The 16,531-nt window shown below is 36.6% G+C and overlaps 1 protein-coding gene across 1 annotated transcript in view; it reads left to right on the forward strand.

Annotated features, from left to right (window-relative positions):
- LOC100379225 (ADAM 5 protein precursor) overlaps nucleotides 1-7,812 on the forward strand; it is a 108,392-nt gene extending 100,580 nt beyond the window's left edge. The window contains 1 exon segment of the mRNA NM_001173099.1: nucleotides 7,743-7,812. Coding sequence (NP_001166570.1) covers nucleotides 7,743-7,794 — 52 coding nt within the window. The 3' untranslated portion in view covers nucleotides 7,795-7,812.
- The last annotated feature ends 8,719 nt before the right edge of the window (nucleotides 7,813-16,531 follow it).

Genomic DNA, 16,531 nt, shown 5'->3' on the forward strand with positions numbered 1-16,531 from the left:
ATAGGAGCAGTGATAAGGGACATCCTTGTCTTGTGCCTGATTAAGGTAAAGGCCTTCAGTTTTTGGCCATTTAATACGATGCAGGCTATTGGTTTGTCATAGATGGCCTTTATCATATTGAGGAAAAGACCATCTATTCCAATTTTCTGTAAGGTTCTTAGCATGAATGGGTGTTGGACCTTATCAAAAGCTTTTCTGCATTATAGAAATGATCATGTGATTCTTGCTTTTGGCTTTACTGATATGATGGATTGCATTTATTGATTTATGTATGTTGAATCATCCCTGCATGCCTGGGATGAATCCCACTTGGTGTGTAATCTTCTTGCTGCTTTCTGTTTGCCAGTATTTTATTGAGGACTTTTGCATCTGTGTTCATTAGGGAGATTGGCCTATAGTTCTCTTTTTTAGTTGGGTCTTTCTCAGGTTTTGGTACTAGAGTAATATTTACTTCCAGGAATGAGTTAGGAAGGATTTCTTTCCTTTCAATTTCATTGAAGAGTTTGAGGTGTGTTGGCCTTAAGTTGTTTTTGTACGTAGAATTCTGCAGTGAATCCGTTGGGGCCTGGCTCCGATCTGTAGGTAAGGACTTCATTACATTTTCAATTTCATTAACAGAAATTGGGTTATTCATCAGTTTTACATCTTGATCCAGCTTTAGTATTTCATATGTTTCTAGTAATCTATTTCTTCTGTGTTACTGAACCTATGAGAGTAGAGATTTTCAAAATAAGTGTTGATGATCTGTATTTCCACAGAGTCTGTAGTGATTTCACCTTTTTCATTTCTTATTGCATGAATTTGAGCTTTTTCTTCCCTTTTTAGAATAAGATTAACTAGGGGCTTATCAATTTTATTTATTTTTCAAAGAACCAACTCTTTGATTCATTGATTCTTTCAATTGTTTTCTTATTCTCTATTGCATTAATTTCTGCTCTGATTTTTATAATTGTTCTCTCTTCTTTTGGCTTTGGGCTTCACTTGCTCTTCTTTTTCTAGATGTTTGAAGTATAACATCAGGTTATTTATTTGTATTCTTTCTGTTTTCCTGATGTCGGAACTCAGTGCAATAAACTTTCCTCTGAGGACTGCTTTCATTGCATCCCACAGATGCTGGTAAGTTGTATTTGTATTTTCATTTGCTCGTAGGTATTGTTTAATTTCTTCTTTAATTTCCCCTGTGATCCACTGGTTGCTCAAGAGTGTATTACTCAAATTTCATGTTTTTTGGGGGTTTTTGCGTTTCTTTTATCATTAATTTCTAGTTTCATGGTGCTATGATCTGATAATGTGCGTGGCATAATTTCAGTTCTTTTGCATTTACTTAAATATCTTCTGTGAGCTAGTATATGGTCTACTTTAGAGAATGTCCCATGTGCTGCTGAGAAGAATGTATATTCTGATGTTGTTGAATGGAACACCCTGTATATGTCTATCAAGTCCGTTTGTTCACAGTTGTGATTTAGTTCTGTTATTTCTTTGCTGACTTTCTGTCTGGTTGACCTGTCCCTTGGTGTCAATGGTGTGTTAAGGTCTCCTGTTGTAATTGTGTTATTGCTAATTGGATTTTTCATTTCTGGTAATACTTGCTTTGTATAGCTGGTGCTCTGGAATTTGGTGCATATATATTTAAGATAGTTATCTATTCCTCTTGAAGTTTTCCCCTAACCAGTATGTAGTGACCTTCTTTCTCTCTTAGGATCATTCCTGGTTTGAAGTTCACATTGTCTGCAAACAGAATAGCTACCTCTGCTTTTTTGGGGGGTTCCTGTTGCACAAATTATTGTTTTCCATCCTTTGACTTTCAGTGTGAGTTTCCTTTTGGGTTTCTTGCAGACCGCATATGGTTGGATATTGTTTCTTGATGCATTATTCTGCCAGTCTGTTTCATTTATTTGGTGAATTGAGACCATTTACATTAATGGTTATAACTGTTATATATTGGTTTATTGTTGACATGTTATCTTGCTGCTGTTGCATCTTTATCTTTCCATTCTGTTTAATTGTCTGCCTTGCTTAGTCGCTTTTTTCCTATGTGTATCTAGACTGTCTTTCAGTATTCTTTGCAGGGTTGGTTTGGTGATCTTGAAGTTCTTCAGTTGTTTTTTGTCATGGAACTATCTTATTTCTCCATCCATTTTGAAGGACAGTTTTTTAGGGTACATCAGTCTAATTTGAAAATCATTTTCCTTTAGGATCTGGAATACTTCATGCCATGTTCTTCTTGACTTCATTGTTTCTGTTGAGAAGTCGGCTGTGATTCTGATAGATTTTCCTTTATAAGTGATCTGTCTTTTCTCTCCAACAGCTTTTAATATTCTGTTCATATGTTGGATTTTTGGGATGGTGATTATTATATGTCTGGGCATAGTTTTATTTTGGTTATGGCTATTTGTTTTTCTATATGCTTCACTAATCCTAATGTCAGCTTCCATTCTCATGCTTGGGAAATTTTCAGCTATTACTTCTGTAAATAGCCTCTTGATATCATATATTCTTGAAGGGTAGTATGTTTTTCTAGTCTCTCCTATCACCCAGATTTTTGATAAGACATCTCTCCTAGATTAATGAAATTCTTTGTATGCCACTTGGTGGGTTACTTTTCTGTTTTTAAAGCTCATTTTTCTTTGACCTTGAAGGATGTCTTAAGGTTGTACTTGGTTAACAATCTATGAGCTTGATGGATTTGGCCGTCCATATCTCTCTCAAGACTTGAGAAGTTTTTGAACCTTAATTCATTAAATAACTCATTTTCCCCTGTTTCTCTGCACTCTTTCTCCTCACAGGACTTATATAATACAAATATTTGTTTAAGAGTGTCACATAAGTTCTGCAGACTTTCTTCACTCTTTTTCATTTTTTTTTCCATTTGATAGTTTTTCCAAAATAAGTCCCCTCAAAATCAGAGATTCTTTCTTATTGTTGGTCTAATCTGCTGAGAAAACTCTCAATTGTATTTTTAAAATTTTTTATTTATTGACTTCTTCAATTCCAAGGTCTCAGAACTTTTTAGTTAAATATATATCTTTGGTGAATTTCTCATTCAGATCATGATTTGCTTTTCTTAATTGAAGTGTCTATTTTCTCTTGTATATCATGGGATTTCTGTCTTTATATCTGATGAAATCAGATATCCATGCCTGGAGAAGCACTTTCACTTTTAGATTAGTGCTAGGGTAGATGTTGGATAAGTTCCCTACCTCTGGCTCTCTGAGTGTACAGTATTGTAGAATTTATTCAGTGTTTTCAGTTGGGATCAGCATTATGATAGCTACATGTACCTGAGTGGAATTTGTGCATATACCTGTAGGAATTTGTGCCAGTGTATATGGCTGATAGATTTTTGGATGTCAAGATCTTTAGGAGTCCTGGTGTTACTGTATTCACAATGAAGAGACTTAGCTGAGGGAAACATTATATATATATAAATCTAGCAAAACAAAACAGAACAAAGCAGCAAAACTGATACAGAACTTCAAGGCAGGATACTAAGAAAATGAGAAGAGCTACCATAGTATATCTTGTTATCTTCACAATAGTAGCCCATGCCATCAGGTGTAGCAAAATCAAACCAAAATATAACATAATAAAATCAATAAAAACAGAATATTGAATAAAATAAAACAATCAGAACAAAGCAAACAGTGAGAACAATACTGGATTTCAAAGATGAGATAGAAGGAAATCCCCCATATTTGCTATATTGCATACTGTCATGCTCCCAAGAGATGCTCAGACTGTTGGCTCCAGGCCTGAAAAATTAACCAAACAATACAAACGTTTAGTTGCTTAATGTACTTTAGTTGCTATCAACTTCACTTATCCTCAGAACCAGCTGGTTGTTCACGAGAGATGTGGGAGGTGATTTGATTGTCATACCCTGCACCGATAGGCTCACAGGAGGTGCTATCTGACTTTTCTCTTCCTGGAACCACCGCATCTTGCATGGCTTACCAGAAGGGCTGGCTGTCTGGCTTCGTGGTGGGTCCTTCCAATCCCAGCATGGCTGATTCTTGGGAGGCACTGATTTTTCTTTTCCCAGTACCCATGCAGCTTGTGTAGCTTCCCAGAAATGCTGGCTTGTTGGCATCTTGGTGGGTCCTCCCAGTCCCAGTATCGAGGGAAATATTCTTGATATAGCATCTAATTGAGCTCATAAGCAGCCACAGTAGTGCTGTTTTAAGGCACAGGAGGTTGGATTAGTTTTGGGGCTGGGCCCTGGGCTCAATATCTTTCTGAAGCACTGTCAGTCCTATAGCATGGCTGTAGATTCCTTTATGCACTGGGTGGATGTAGCTCTTTCACCAAGATTTATTTTAGATTTTTAGTATATAGTTCATAGCACCTTAAAATCAATATGTTTGGCCAGTGGACAAAAGGTACAGCTATTACTCTGGCCCTGGTAATTAGATCATATCCCTTGTATGTCTCTGGAGAAGAAGAGGTAATCTAGAAGCCTGGGCCTCAAGGGAGCAAGGCACACATGAAATTCAGTTTCTAGAGTCAAAAGGCCAGAGCAGCAACGGAGGCACCAGGAGAGGAGGTATCACATATGGGGGATCCTGTACTCTAAAGTAGAGGGATACTGCCATGTCCTAGGCTCTGCAAAACTGAATGCAGAAGGAAAAATAAAAGAGAAATGGCAGGTTTGGACTGAACTCTGGTGGACAGATGTCCACCAGATGTCCACTATGATGAGGTCATTTCTCTGTGGGGCAGGATACCTCAGAAGCTGACTCCTAAGGTCTGGTTCAGAGCCAGAGAGGTAGGTTACCTTGGATATTTGTTCTAGAGAATGGGGAGGCATAACTCAATCAAGGCTCTGTTTCTGTGGAGAGGGAGGAAATTGTCATGTCAGGTCAGGCATCTGGGGTAGATCTGCTCTACTGTGCTGAGATTCTATTCTCTTGTCCTCTAGTACAGGCATAACCTTGTCTCAAGTGCCCAGGATCTTGGCAACTCCCCTGGGATGTTTTCTGGATGGTAGAGAGCTATGTTTATTGGGATAAGTCTTCATTACTGTGGTCCTGGTATACAGAGATGGTGGTTACTAAGTGAGTTTAGGTACTAAGTGGCTAACTTCAGGGGTGACAGGTAGGACTTGTGTTGGTTCAGTCACCTGGGGACATATCTGCTTCATAGCCTTTGCTATGAGTAGCCAGAGACATGTCACAGCAGCCACTGGGATGAAGGAGATGAATGTGTCCTAACAACTTGTTTCCAGTAGATAGGAAGCTTCAGCATCTCAAGTGAGCATTGGTCCGTTGATCCAGCATGGCCCCAATAATGGCAGAGCTTCAGGGATGATCGAGTACACTAGCCATTGGCCCTAGAGCAGGATTTACCGAAGCAATGGTTCTAGTTTTAAGAGAGTGTTTCAGATTGCAATGTGGTAGCAGTCTGAACCACTGAATTCAGGGTGCAGCTTGGGGTTTTTCTTTGGAGTAGTACTTCTGTGTTTATTCAAGGCAACTACCCAAATTGGCTTGACGCCTGTGAGGACTGCAGGATTCTCTTGGAGTGGGGACTGTAGGCATCCACTGTGGTAATGAGGGCTGCTGAGAGTGCTTGACTATCTTTTGCACACAAAGAGAAGTCCTTCCCAGGTCCAAGCTGAACCTAAAGGGTATGGAGTGGTGAGTCTAGATGTTTTCTTCCCTTTTCTGTGTTCCTGTGCTGACTCCGTGCTCTGTAGGTTTTCATCACTTTTTGTATGTTTTTGGAGGGAAGGGCATTAGGAACTTCTAGATGATCATCCAATAAGTGTCTGTAACACAATAGGAAACAATAAAATCTTAAAAATTAAATTGCAAACAGAAAAAGATGAGACTGCATCTGTATGAACAGTGCCTGTATAAAAATTGTGTAGCTCAATAGTGACATGGAAAGTGCAAACTAAAAACTCGGGATACTCCTAAACTCTGAGATGGTAGCTACTATAAAAAACCTACATTGTCACTTAGTGAGAATGTAGAGCAACTGGAACTTGTGCATATCCTGGAGGTTGTCTAGATTTGCAAAATATACTTGGAAAACTTAAAAATCTAACCGCCTAGATTCCATTTGTTGGTATGTACCATTCACAATGTGTATCAATAGATACCCATATGAATGTTCATAGTAGAACTAATTGTAAGAATGAAATATTGGAAACAACCCAACTTTAAGTCTCACTGTCAGTGATGTATATCTAGTATATAGATTTCTAAACATTTAATGTAAATTCAAGGATTTTTTTTTTTGACAATTGGGTAGGAAAAATTAGGAAAAGATTTTGAAACTCATGTACAAGAGGAAGGTACTATGGACTATATACTAAAATATATGAGAAACCTTACTAGATACATGAATTAAGTTAAAAATTCTCATATTCATAACATACAAAGTCTTCCAGTAACAATATATCTGTATATCTTCTTAAAATTTTTTAAGTTAAAACATTAGCAAATACTTAGACTTTTTTTCAAGAATATTAGAGCTTTTATATTTTAAAATATAGGCTTTAATTATCATTTTGGGACTTTTAATTTTAAATAAAGTAATTACTGTAGATATTTAAGCCATTCTTAGCTTTTGTTATTACAAACATGTTATAATAACCATTTATGTACACACATCTTAGAACAATTGTACAGTTAGAGCTTGAAAACAGAAAATTCCCTGGAAAAGAATTGATCAACTCATGTATGCCTTTATTGTTTATTTCTGTCTATGGCCAGAGTAGCAATTCTTTCGTATGAAGTTGTAACTTCATAAATTATTCATTATAAGCCATTTGGACATGTGCATGGTATACTTTCCAAACTTCAGTATACCTAAAATTTTACTTTCTTTTACAACTCTATTGAATTTTCTTTGTAATTTTCCACTGTCATTTAGTAATGAGCCATTTGTATAGTGAGTATGAGAACAGAAATAGAACATGATACGATTATACGGAATTAACTTTTAAGACATTGTTAGCACAAAAAATAGTTGATATATTTGAACTTATCCCATCTCCTCCTCTGATTTTTGTAATCTGAACTCAGGTTTTAGACCTAGCTTTCTGTTAATAAACTTGTAGTTTTTATATATTATTTATTTTGGTTTAAAATATTTGTCATTCTCATATCTGTACTCAATAATTAACAATTTTGATTGCATTTTGTTATACTTGCTTCATTTTCCATAATTTTAAAGGCTGGTTTTAGTTTTTAATGGTATTAAGATCCTTGTCCAGGTAGAGAACTTAGAATGCATGAATCTTGTTTCTTTCCTCTTTTTCTTCTCATACCCATTTAAAAATATACATCTGCAAAAAAATGAAATAATAATCATTACTAATCCTGGTATGCCCAGGATAATCATTATAAAGTTTTCAGTGTATGAATATATGCTCCTAGGAGCATGTGCATGTGTGGGTATGTTGTAGTTTTGCCTAATTTAAAATATACCTGTAGTTAAAATTACCACCGTTTTTTCATTTTTTATTCTAAATTAAAATGATTCCAAAATGGAAATTTCCAAGCAGTTGCACTATTTATTGACCAGAACATGGACAGACAGCAACTTAGGAAGAGTATATCTAGTTGAAATAACTAGCATTATTTTTTTTCTGGAATTAGTTTTCTCTTTTCCTAAACTTTGTCCTTCAAAGGACAAAGTTGACAATATGATTATATTTTAGTTAACTGTATAAATATGTTATCTATAAACATTTTGATCAGCATTGGCATTTTGTGCTTTGGTTTTTCCTACAGCAAGTTTCCAGCAGACACAGAACATAGTAACAAAGAGGAAGATGCACAATAACCTTCTGAAGTGGCCGGAGGCAAGAAGGAAACGCACACTTCCGCCCTCATCGCCTTCATTATTGAGGTGTTTGCACTATGTAATAATAAATCATCTGTGACTGAATTTCCAGACATGCGTCTGATGTCTTCTCTGAATTTCAGTTCCAGGCTCCACCTTATCTACTATAACGTGTGTCCAGGAAAGGCTCAGAAACAGATGAGTACAGGTTAAGACCCTTATCCAGTGAAGCCAACAAGTTCTGCCAGATCCGCCTCACAGCTCAGGACCAGGAGCATTCCTTGACATTTTACTTGTTTACCAAAGGTGGAAGCACATCTGCCCTTAGCCTGACTTTCCCACTGTCTTAAGCAGCTCCTAGTCACCACCTGGTCTGTGACTTGTCTCAGTGGCATTTACAAAGATAGAAACTGTACCCAAGGCCTGATGGGTCCTGTTTCACTTCTTGGAAAGTTCTTGTATCTGTCTTTGTGTGTTGGTGTAACTTTACCCAAAGTAAATTTGCCATGAAGCTAAGAAATAAAAGCTTTGGGGACACCTATCTCCATAACCCTTTTTCAAAGTCATGGACCTAAGTTTTCATTCTTAGTGCTGATCACATTTTAGTGGTTCAGGACCCCGTGCCTTAGATGCTCTGTGCTGCTCCCTAATCTCGTTGGTAGGGGAGCCATGGAGCCAGTTTGCACCAACTCAGCAGGGCAGATCATTACTTTTTCAGAACTAGTGCAAATCGGGCATTGAACAGCTTTTATTAGAAACATTATTTTCTCTTAAATTTATTAAAAACTAATACATATTACATTTCTTTGTGGTTTCCGTATCTGTATGGTGGAATTCCTATGCAACATTATGCAGTGTGTTTCCCATTTCCTCCAGCTCTCTTTCTAAAATAGTCAAATAGTAACTTGAAACTGACCTTCACTGAAGCTGATAAACTTATAAATTTGGGTTCTTGTCCTCTAGAGAATCAATTATGTAACATTTACCTTCAGCTATGCCATGCCCTTCAGCTATCTCTGCTTTTTTTTCCTTTCCAAATAGTTGGTTGGAGGTACATTTCTTTCTTCTTCTTCTTCTTCTTCTTCTTCTTCTTCTTCTTCTTCTTCTTCTTCTTCTTCTTCTTCTTCTTCTCCTTCTTCTTCTTTTTTGTAAATATGGTACCAGTCTATCCTCAAGTCTTCCTGGATCAAAATATTCCAGTAGCCTGGGTCCCTAGCAAATGACATGATTTGGGGAAATTTTGAGTGCTATATTTGTGGAAAGTAAAAATGTATTTCACATCAGGTCTGTTATGGAAAGTAGAGGAATTGTTAGTTTTACCATCAAAAATGATTAAGTTTATTAAGTTGCAGTGTAAAGATTTTGCTCTTCGAGCTGTTCAAATAGGCATGAGCTGGAGGGTCTAAGGAACGTCACGACAGACAAACCCTCCCAGATGCTGTAAAGCACTAACGACTTTTGTGAGGACTAAGGTAAGTGAAAGAGTAAAGTGGCTCTGGAACGAGGCAAGTTTGGAACTCACGTGAGAAGGCTTTGCTTTCACCGATAGCTACCCTTCAATGGTAAAAAGGAAAGAGTGAAGAAAATTTTTCAAACAGGTAATAGAAATGTCTTGCAGAAAAGTCTTTTTGCTTTTAGGGTTGAAAATAGAGGTGAATATGTCTGAAAGAGCTGCCAATATTAACTGTCTTGCTTCCTGAAAGTTACCTTATTACCCATAATTTCATACACACTGGGGCAAAGGCCAGTAAAGATTTGCAAATCCTGTAGTTATATAATACTTTGAGAGCTCATTCTACACAGTGAAAATGAATTTTTGCAATTTTTATCAGTAAAATGTGTGCTGTTATGCAGATACAAGATGTATGAAATATTTTTTATAGTAGGTATACATTCTCAAAAATCAAAATATAATATTGCAGATGAGATCTGATCCTTGATCTTATTTTTTGAAATTACTCTGATAAACCCATCATTTATCCTCAATATTGCCAAATTCTGTGGGGTACTGTACATTCTCAGTCTCTCAGCCTGTTTAGTTATTCCATTGCCTAGGACATAATAGATAGAGAATAGATAATAGACACAGTAGTACATATTTGTTGAATGGAATTGTATAGCCACACCCACAAATATCTGACACAGATGAATTTTCCAGTAATTAGAAAATCCGACTCCCATGGCACAATTGTTCTATAAATTTCAACCAATTATTTAACCAAGCCATAATAAAGATAATCTCACTAAAACACTGTCATATGAATCTTATACATTTTACATTTGTTTTTAGTATTTAAATGTTTAAGATACTAAGTGCATAAATATTATTTTGGGTTTTTTTGGTCTTTCATATTCCATAACTTTTTGGTTTACATATATAGTGACACTTGTGGGAGCTGTATTCTTCTTCACCTTTTAAGTCATAAATGTTTTTGACATATTGCTTGAGATAGACATATTTCTTTTTTTTAAATTTTATTTAAAAGGAAAAAGAGGAAAAACAAAACAAAGCAGTGTAAGGGTACAAGTAATACAGAACTACAAAAATAAAACAGTAAGAAATCACCAGTTAATAGATTACACATTATCATCCTAGAGATAGTTGCTCAAGTCACAGTATCAAAGCATACAAAGTGGACATTCAAACAGTGAGACTGCAAACAGTTGTGTTCAATGATCCAACCAAAAACATTAATATGGTCATCTATTTAACACCCCTAAACACACTTGCAGTTATATCCTTTAGAGCACTTTTTTTCCCTCTCTTTTTTTACAACAAAATTTACACATTTTGGGTTTTATTACTGCTTAGTTCTTATTACTTTTTTTTGGAAGAGAATATAGTCAAATATGACAAAACAAAGCTGTCAGTCAAAACCAAGGATAGACATAGCACATGATGTAAAACAGAGTACAGGGTTATCAACAATGGTTACCATAATGCCTGTTGCTTCCTTAAAAAGAATTGGATAGACATATTTCTTGTGACAGACATTTCTTGAGATAGAGTTAGATTGAGGTTTTCCATATGTTGGCCATTTAATACAAGTATTTAATAGATTTTGATCACTAGTTTGACTATTGCATTAACTTTTTATTTCTGTTACAAAGTAGCAGACACATACAATTTAAAGGAATAAGGTTTATTTGGGCTCATGCATTCAGAGTTTTCAGTTGGCTTCAAGATGGAAACAGTATGGCAGAGGAAATCTGCATACATCACAGCATCCAGGAAGTACAGAGTGGGTTTAAGAACGAGAGAGGAGGAGGCAGGAGCAAAAACTTCCTCTGCCAAGTTACACCCTCAGTGGCCTACCTCCTCTAACCAAGCTCCGCTTCCTAACAGCACACTCAGCTATAAATTCATCAAGAGGTTAAATCTTTTAGTAGGTTGGTACCCTATAATTCAATCATCTACAAGCCCCATGTCTGAACACATAGAACTTTTGGGGACATTTCTGGTCTAAACCATAACCCTCTGCCATTCACCCCCAAAAGTTCATGTCAGTATCTTTATGAAAATGTACTTAGCTCATCTCTAAGAGTTGCTAAAGTCTTAAAGTTTGGGATTTCTCAGGTCTAAGGTTCAAATCCATCATATCTCCTGAGACTCAAGCAACTCTTAGAAGTTAATGTCTATGAGTTACACACTCCTGATACATACTGGTGTGGGATAAACATTCCCATCCAAAAGGAGAGAGGCAGAGGGACTAGAAAGGAATACAACCAAAGCAAGACTGTTATGGTTTACATCTAAATGATCTCCGAAGGGCTCCTGTGCTCAGAGGCAGGACTATTGGAAGGTGACTAGATTATGAGGCACTGTTCTCTCAGACTGAGGAGTTGAGTTGAATATCCTATTAGGCAGTGGGCCTGGTCAACAGAAGAAGGTCTCTGCGTACATCATGTGAAAGAGTGTATTCTTGTATCCAGCTCCTTTCTCTCTGCTTCCTGGATGTGACAGACTGAACAGCTTTGCCTTTACTGTGCCCTTTCACTATGCCATTTCCCCCGTGGAGCCAGCAGACTATTTATGACACTATGAGACAAAGTAAACCCCCCTTTAAATTGTGAGTGTTGAGAATCATGTTCAGAAGATGAAGACTAAAACCCACCCTGAGAAATGTTATATCCCATAGCTCTATGATCAGCTATGGGATATACGATGGTGAGATGTGAATTCCAAATGGCTTGGGCAGCCTCACCAGACTGGCTGGATTTGCTTTTAGGTTTTACCAGACCATTGAGGAAGATATAATACCAATGTTCTTTAAACAATTCCATGAAATATAAAAGGAAGGAATAATTCTAAATTCGTTCTATAAAGCCAGTAGTACCCTGATACCAAAACTAGATAAAGGCTTAACCAAAAGAAGGAAGAAAAAATGAAGAAACTACAGACATACATTCTTGATGAATGTAGATTCAAAAATCCTAAATAAAAATCACCAAGCAGAATTCATCAGTGAATTATAAAGACTTTACACCATGATCAAGTTGATTTCATACTAATCATGCAAAAGTATTTCAACATATGTAATTCACCATGTATATAGAAACAAGGATAATAATAGTTATATCAATAGATTAAAAAGACTTTGAGGAAATTTATTATCCTTTTGTGATAAAAACAAAGAAGAAGTGTACAATAATCTTATCTTGATTTACTAGTTCACCATGGTTGAGTAATTAGCAGTGGCAAGAGGCAGAGGTGCCTGGATGTTCATCAGAAAACTCAGGCGCACCTGGAACTGTGGCACCCACTAGACATGGGCTGGCATACATGCAATCTTGGGAGAGAAGGTCTAACATCCTGAGGAAAGGATATAGCACTTCAATGGCCAAGCCACTAGAAAGGTTGCTAACCTTTCTGCCCTCTCCACCAGAAAAGGTAGCATATTTACAGTCCAGGGCATCGAAGAAACTGGAAGCTGACAAAGGATGTTTGAGACGGTGCTGTGGTCCCTTAGGGAAGGTGAAGACAGGTGCATGGCCCTGATTAGGGATCCAGCTCTAAACTCTGAGAAAATCTGGTTTTGAGGCTACAAGAGAAAAAAGCATCTAAAAACAGCAAGACTTTGGGGGAGAAAGAAGACTAAACTGATCCTGGAATGGCAACTTGCCCATATTTCCCCCAAATACCAGAGGGGTTTGTGCCCATGGTACCTCCTCTCACTGCTCGGGGACTAACATCAGGCACCCCATACGCTCCCCTCCCATCCTCCACCAGAGGCGGCTGAATGCAGCAGGACTGGAAGCTTCACTGTGTTTTGGTGTTAAAGAATGATGTTTTGAGAAGAGTAAACAAGGAAAGACTGTGTGCTGAGAGCTGAAGAGCTGGAGAGTGGGGCCCTACCTGAAATGCACTGAGTGGCATACTTGGCAGATCTTAGTGGGGAAGAAATATAGCATCAGCTCAGAATTGCCAGTTTTTCCAGCACCCTTTATTAAAAAGGCTATCTTTCTTCCAGTGAAGGTGTTTGATACCTTTGTCAAAGATAAGGCAGCTGAGTATATGAATTTGTTTATTCATTTTCTAATCTGTTCCAGTGATCCTTGGATTTTTTTTGCAAGTACCTTGCTGGTTGTTTTTTGTTTTGTTTTCTGCTGTAACTTTGTACTACAGCTTCAAGTTTGGGACTGTGATACCTCCTGCCTTGGCTTGCTTGACCAGAACTGCATCTGCTTTTCTAGTTCTCTTCTGGTTCCAAGTGAATTTCAGCATTGTTTTTTCTAATTCTGTAATACTTTTTGATGGAATTTCACTAAATCTGTAGAACAACTTTGAAACTATGGCCATTTTCATTATATTGGTTCCTTCTACCAGGACCAAATGATACCTTCCCATTTCTGCTGTCCTCTTCAATCTCCTTTTCCAGAGTGCTGCTGTTTTATTTTTCTTTTTTTTTATTTAAAAGGAAAAAGAGAAAAAAAAACAGAAAAAAACAAAACAGTGTAAGGGTACAAGTAATACAGAACTACAAAAAAAAAAAAACAGTAAGATATCACCAGTTAATAGATTACACACTATCATTTTTGAAACGGTAATTCAGGTCACAGGATCAAAGCATACAAAGTGAACATTCAAATAGTGAGACTGCAAATAGTTGTGTTCAATGATCCAAACAAAAATATTAATATGGTCATCTAACACACCTAAACACACTTGCTGTTGTATCCTTTAGGCACTTTTTTTCCCTCTCTTTATTACAACAAAATTTACACATTTTGGGTTTTATTGCTCCCATAGATCTTATTACTTTTTTTGTAATAGAATAAAATCAAACATGATAAAACAAAGCTGTCAGTCAAAACCAAGGATAGACATAGCATACGATGTAAAAACAGAGTACAAGGTTATCAACAATGGTTACCATAATGCCTCTTGCTTCCTTAAGAAGAATTGTCTATCTCATTAGGTATTATAAAGTTGAACTAAACAGTAGAGAATAAGACCAATAAAACCTAAACATTGTAAACCTTACAAAACTTCAAAAGAGGATAATAGTCAAACCAGAATGGGTATCAATGTGAATCTTACTGCCTTCAAAGTAGTTGCCTATACTCTGATACTTAATACTATCATACAGAGCAGAACAGAGTCTAATCAGTCAAAACAAGATAGTGGGAGTATTACAGGACTTCAAATCAAGTTAATAGGAAATCAAAAACGTTACTATAATATATCCTAGTTTTTTTGATTTTTTTCTCCTTAGTTTAAAAAAGAAAAATAAACAATTAAATAATTTTTAATGAATAAGGGAGAGGTTGAAATAAAAGAGGGCATAACAACATAACAATACAGGTCAAAGCAAGACAGTTTCAGCAACCTAGTGCTTCACCACCAAATAACTCGACTTAAGACTAGTTACCATAGTGTATTTTTCCTTGAAATATTTGAATATAACTGCATATGCTATAGCATCAAACATATCAAGACAGTATAACACCATTCAAGAGGATTAAAGCATTGTAGAGTATTTAGAACCAGCTAACAGAAAAATGAACAATGGTTTCCATACTGTCTATTTGCCTATAACAATTTTTGTTTATACTATCACATATGATAAAATCCAGCAAGATACAACATGATAAAACCAATGGAGACAGAAGAGCCATAGTTTGGTGGGGCTTTAAAACAAGAAGGTATTAAATCAGCACTAGCTATTATGATGTCTTGTTTTCTTCAAAATAGCTGTTCATTGCATCACAGGTCATAATATCGAACAGCCCAGAATAAAGCCATTCCAATTAATGAGTGAAAACTTTATAAGGCTTCAAGGCCACATAGTGGGGAATCATGCTTACCACATACTTTTATATATTTGAATCATTTCCTACACTAGGGAAACTATTCGGTGTTCACAGATGCGAGCTTGAATTATTTCACTTATGAGATGGTTTCAAGTTGCGCCCATTTATTGATAAATATCTCAATGTGATCATTCTTTATAGCTGAGTAGTACTCCATTGTATAGAAATACCATAACTTTTTTATCCATTCCTCAGTTGATGGACTCTTGGGTTGTTTCCAAGATCTGGTGATTACAAATTGTGCTGCTATAAACATAAGTGCACATATATCACTGTGGTATGATCCTTTCAGTTCTTCAGGGAATATGCCTAGAAGTGGAATAGCTGGAACAAATGGGACTTCCAATCCTAACTTTTTGAGAAATCTCCAGACTGACCTCCACAAAGGTTGTACCAGTCTACACTCCCACCAACAGTGTAGGAGAGTTCCTTTTTCCCCACAGCCTCTTCAGCACTTGTTGTTGTTGGTTTTCTTGATCTTGGCCATCCTTTCAGGAGTGACATGGAATCTCAGTGTGGTTTTAATTTGCATTTCTCTAATGACCAATGATGATGAACATTTTTTCATGTATTTATTTGCCATTTGTATTTCTTCATCTGAGAAGTGTGTATTCATCTCAGATGCCAATTTTTGGATTGGGTCTTTGAATTTTGGGTGTCTGAGTTTTTTTTAATTCCTTATATGTTTTAGACAAAAGTCCCTTGTCTGAGGGGAGGTTCACTAAGATCTTTTCCCAGTTTGTGTGTTTTCTTTTCACTATGCTGGAGATTTCTTTTGACTTTCAGAAAGTTTTTAATAAGAGGTGGTCCCAGTTATTGATTCTGGGAAGTATTTCCCGGGGAGTTTGAGTCTTGTTCATGAATTCTCTACCTACCCCTATGTCTTCAAGGTTTCTACCTAATTTGTCTTCCAATAGATTTAGTGTTTCTGTTTTAATATTCAGATCTTTGCCCCATTTAGATTTTAATTTAGTACATGGTGATAGACATAGGTCTAGCTTTAGTTTTCAGCAAATGGAGAGCCAGTTTTTCCAGCACCATTTATTAAAGAGACTGTCGTTCTTCCAGTGAACCTGCTTGGCTCCTTTATCAAAGATAAGGTGGTTGAGTATGTTTGTAGTTGTGGTTGTATCTTCTAATCTATTCCATTGATCTTCATCTCTGTTTTGATTCCAGTACCCTGTTGATTTTATTACAGTTGCTTTGTAGTATAACTTCAAGTCAGGGACTGTGATGCCTCCTGCCTTGCCTTTGCTGCTTAGAATTGCCTTTGCTATTCTAGGTCTCTTGTGGTTCCAAATGAATTTTAGGAGTGATTTCTCTAGATTTATAAGGCATGTTGATGGTATTTTTATTGAGATTGCATTGAATATGTATAACAGTTTTGGGAGCATGGCCATTTTCACAATGTTTGTTCTTCCTA

Source organism: Cavia porcellus, unplaced genomic scaffold (assembly GCF_034190915.1).
Source record: "Cavia porcellus strain 051 isolate PalLab524CR breed Dunkin Hartley unplaced genomic scaffold, mCavPor4.1 scaffold_29, whole genome shotgun sequence".
Classification (NCBI taxonomy): Eukaryota; Metazoa; Chordata; class Mammalia; order Rodentia; family Caviidae; genus Cavia; species Cavia porcellus.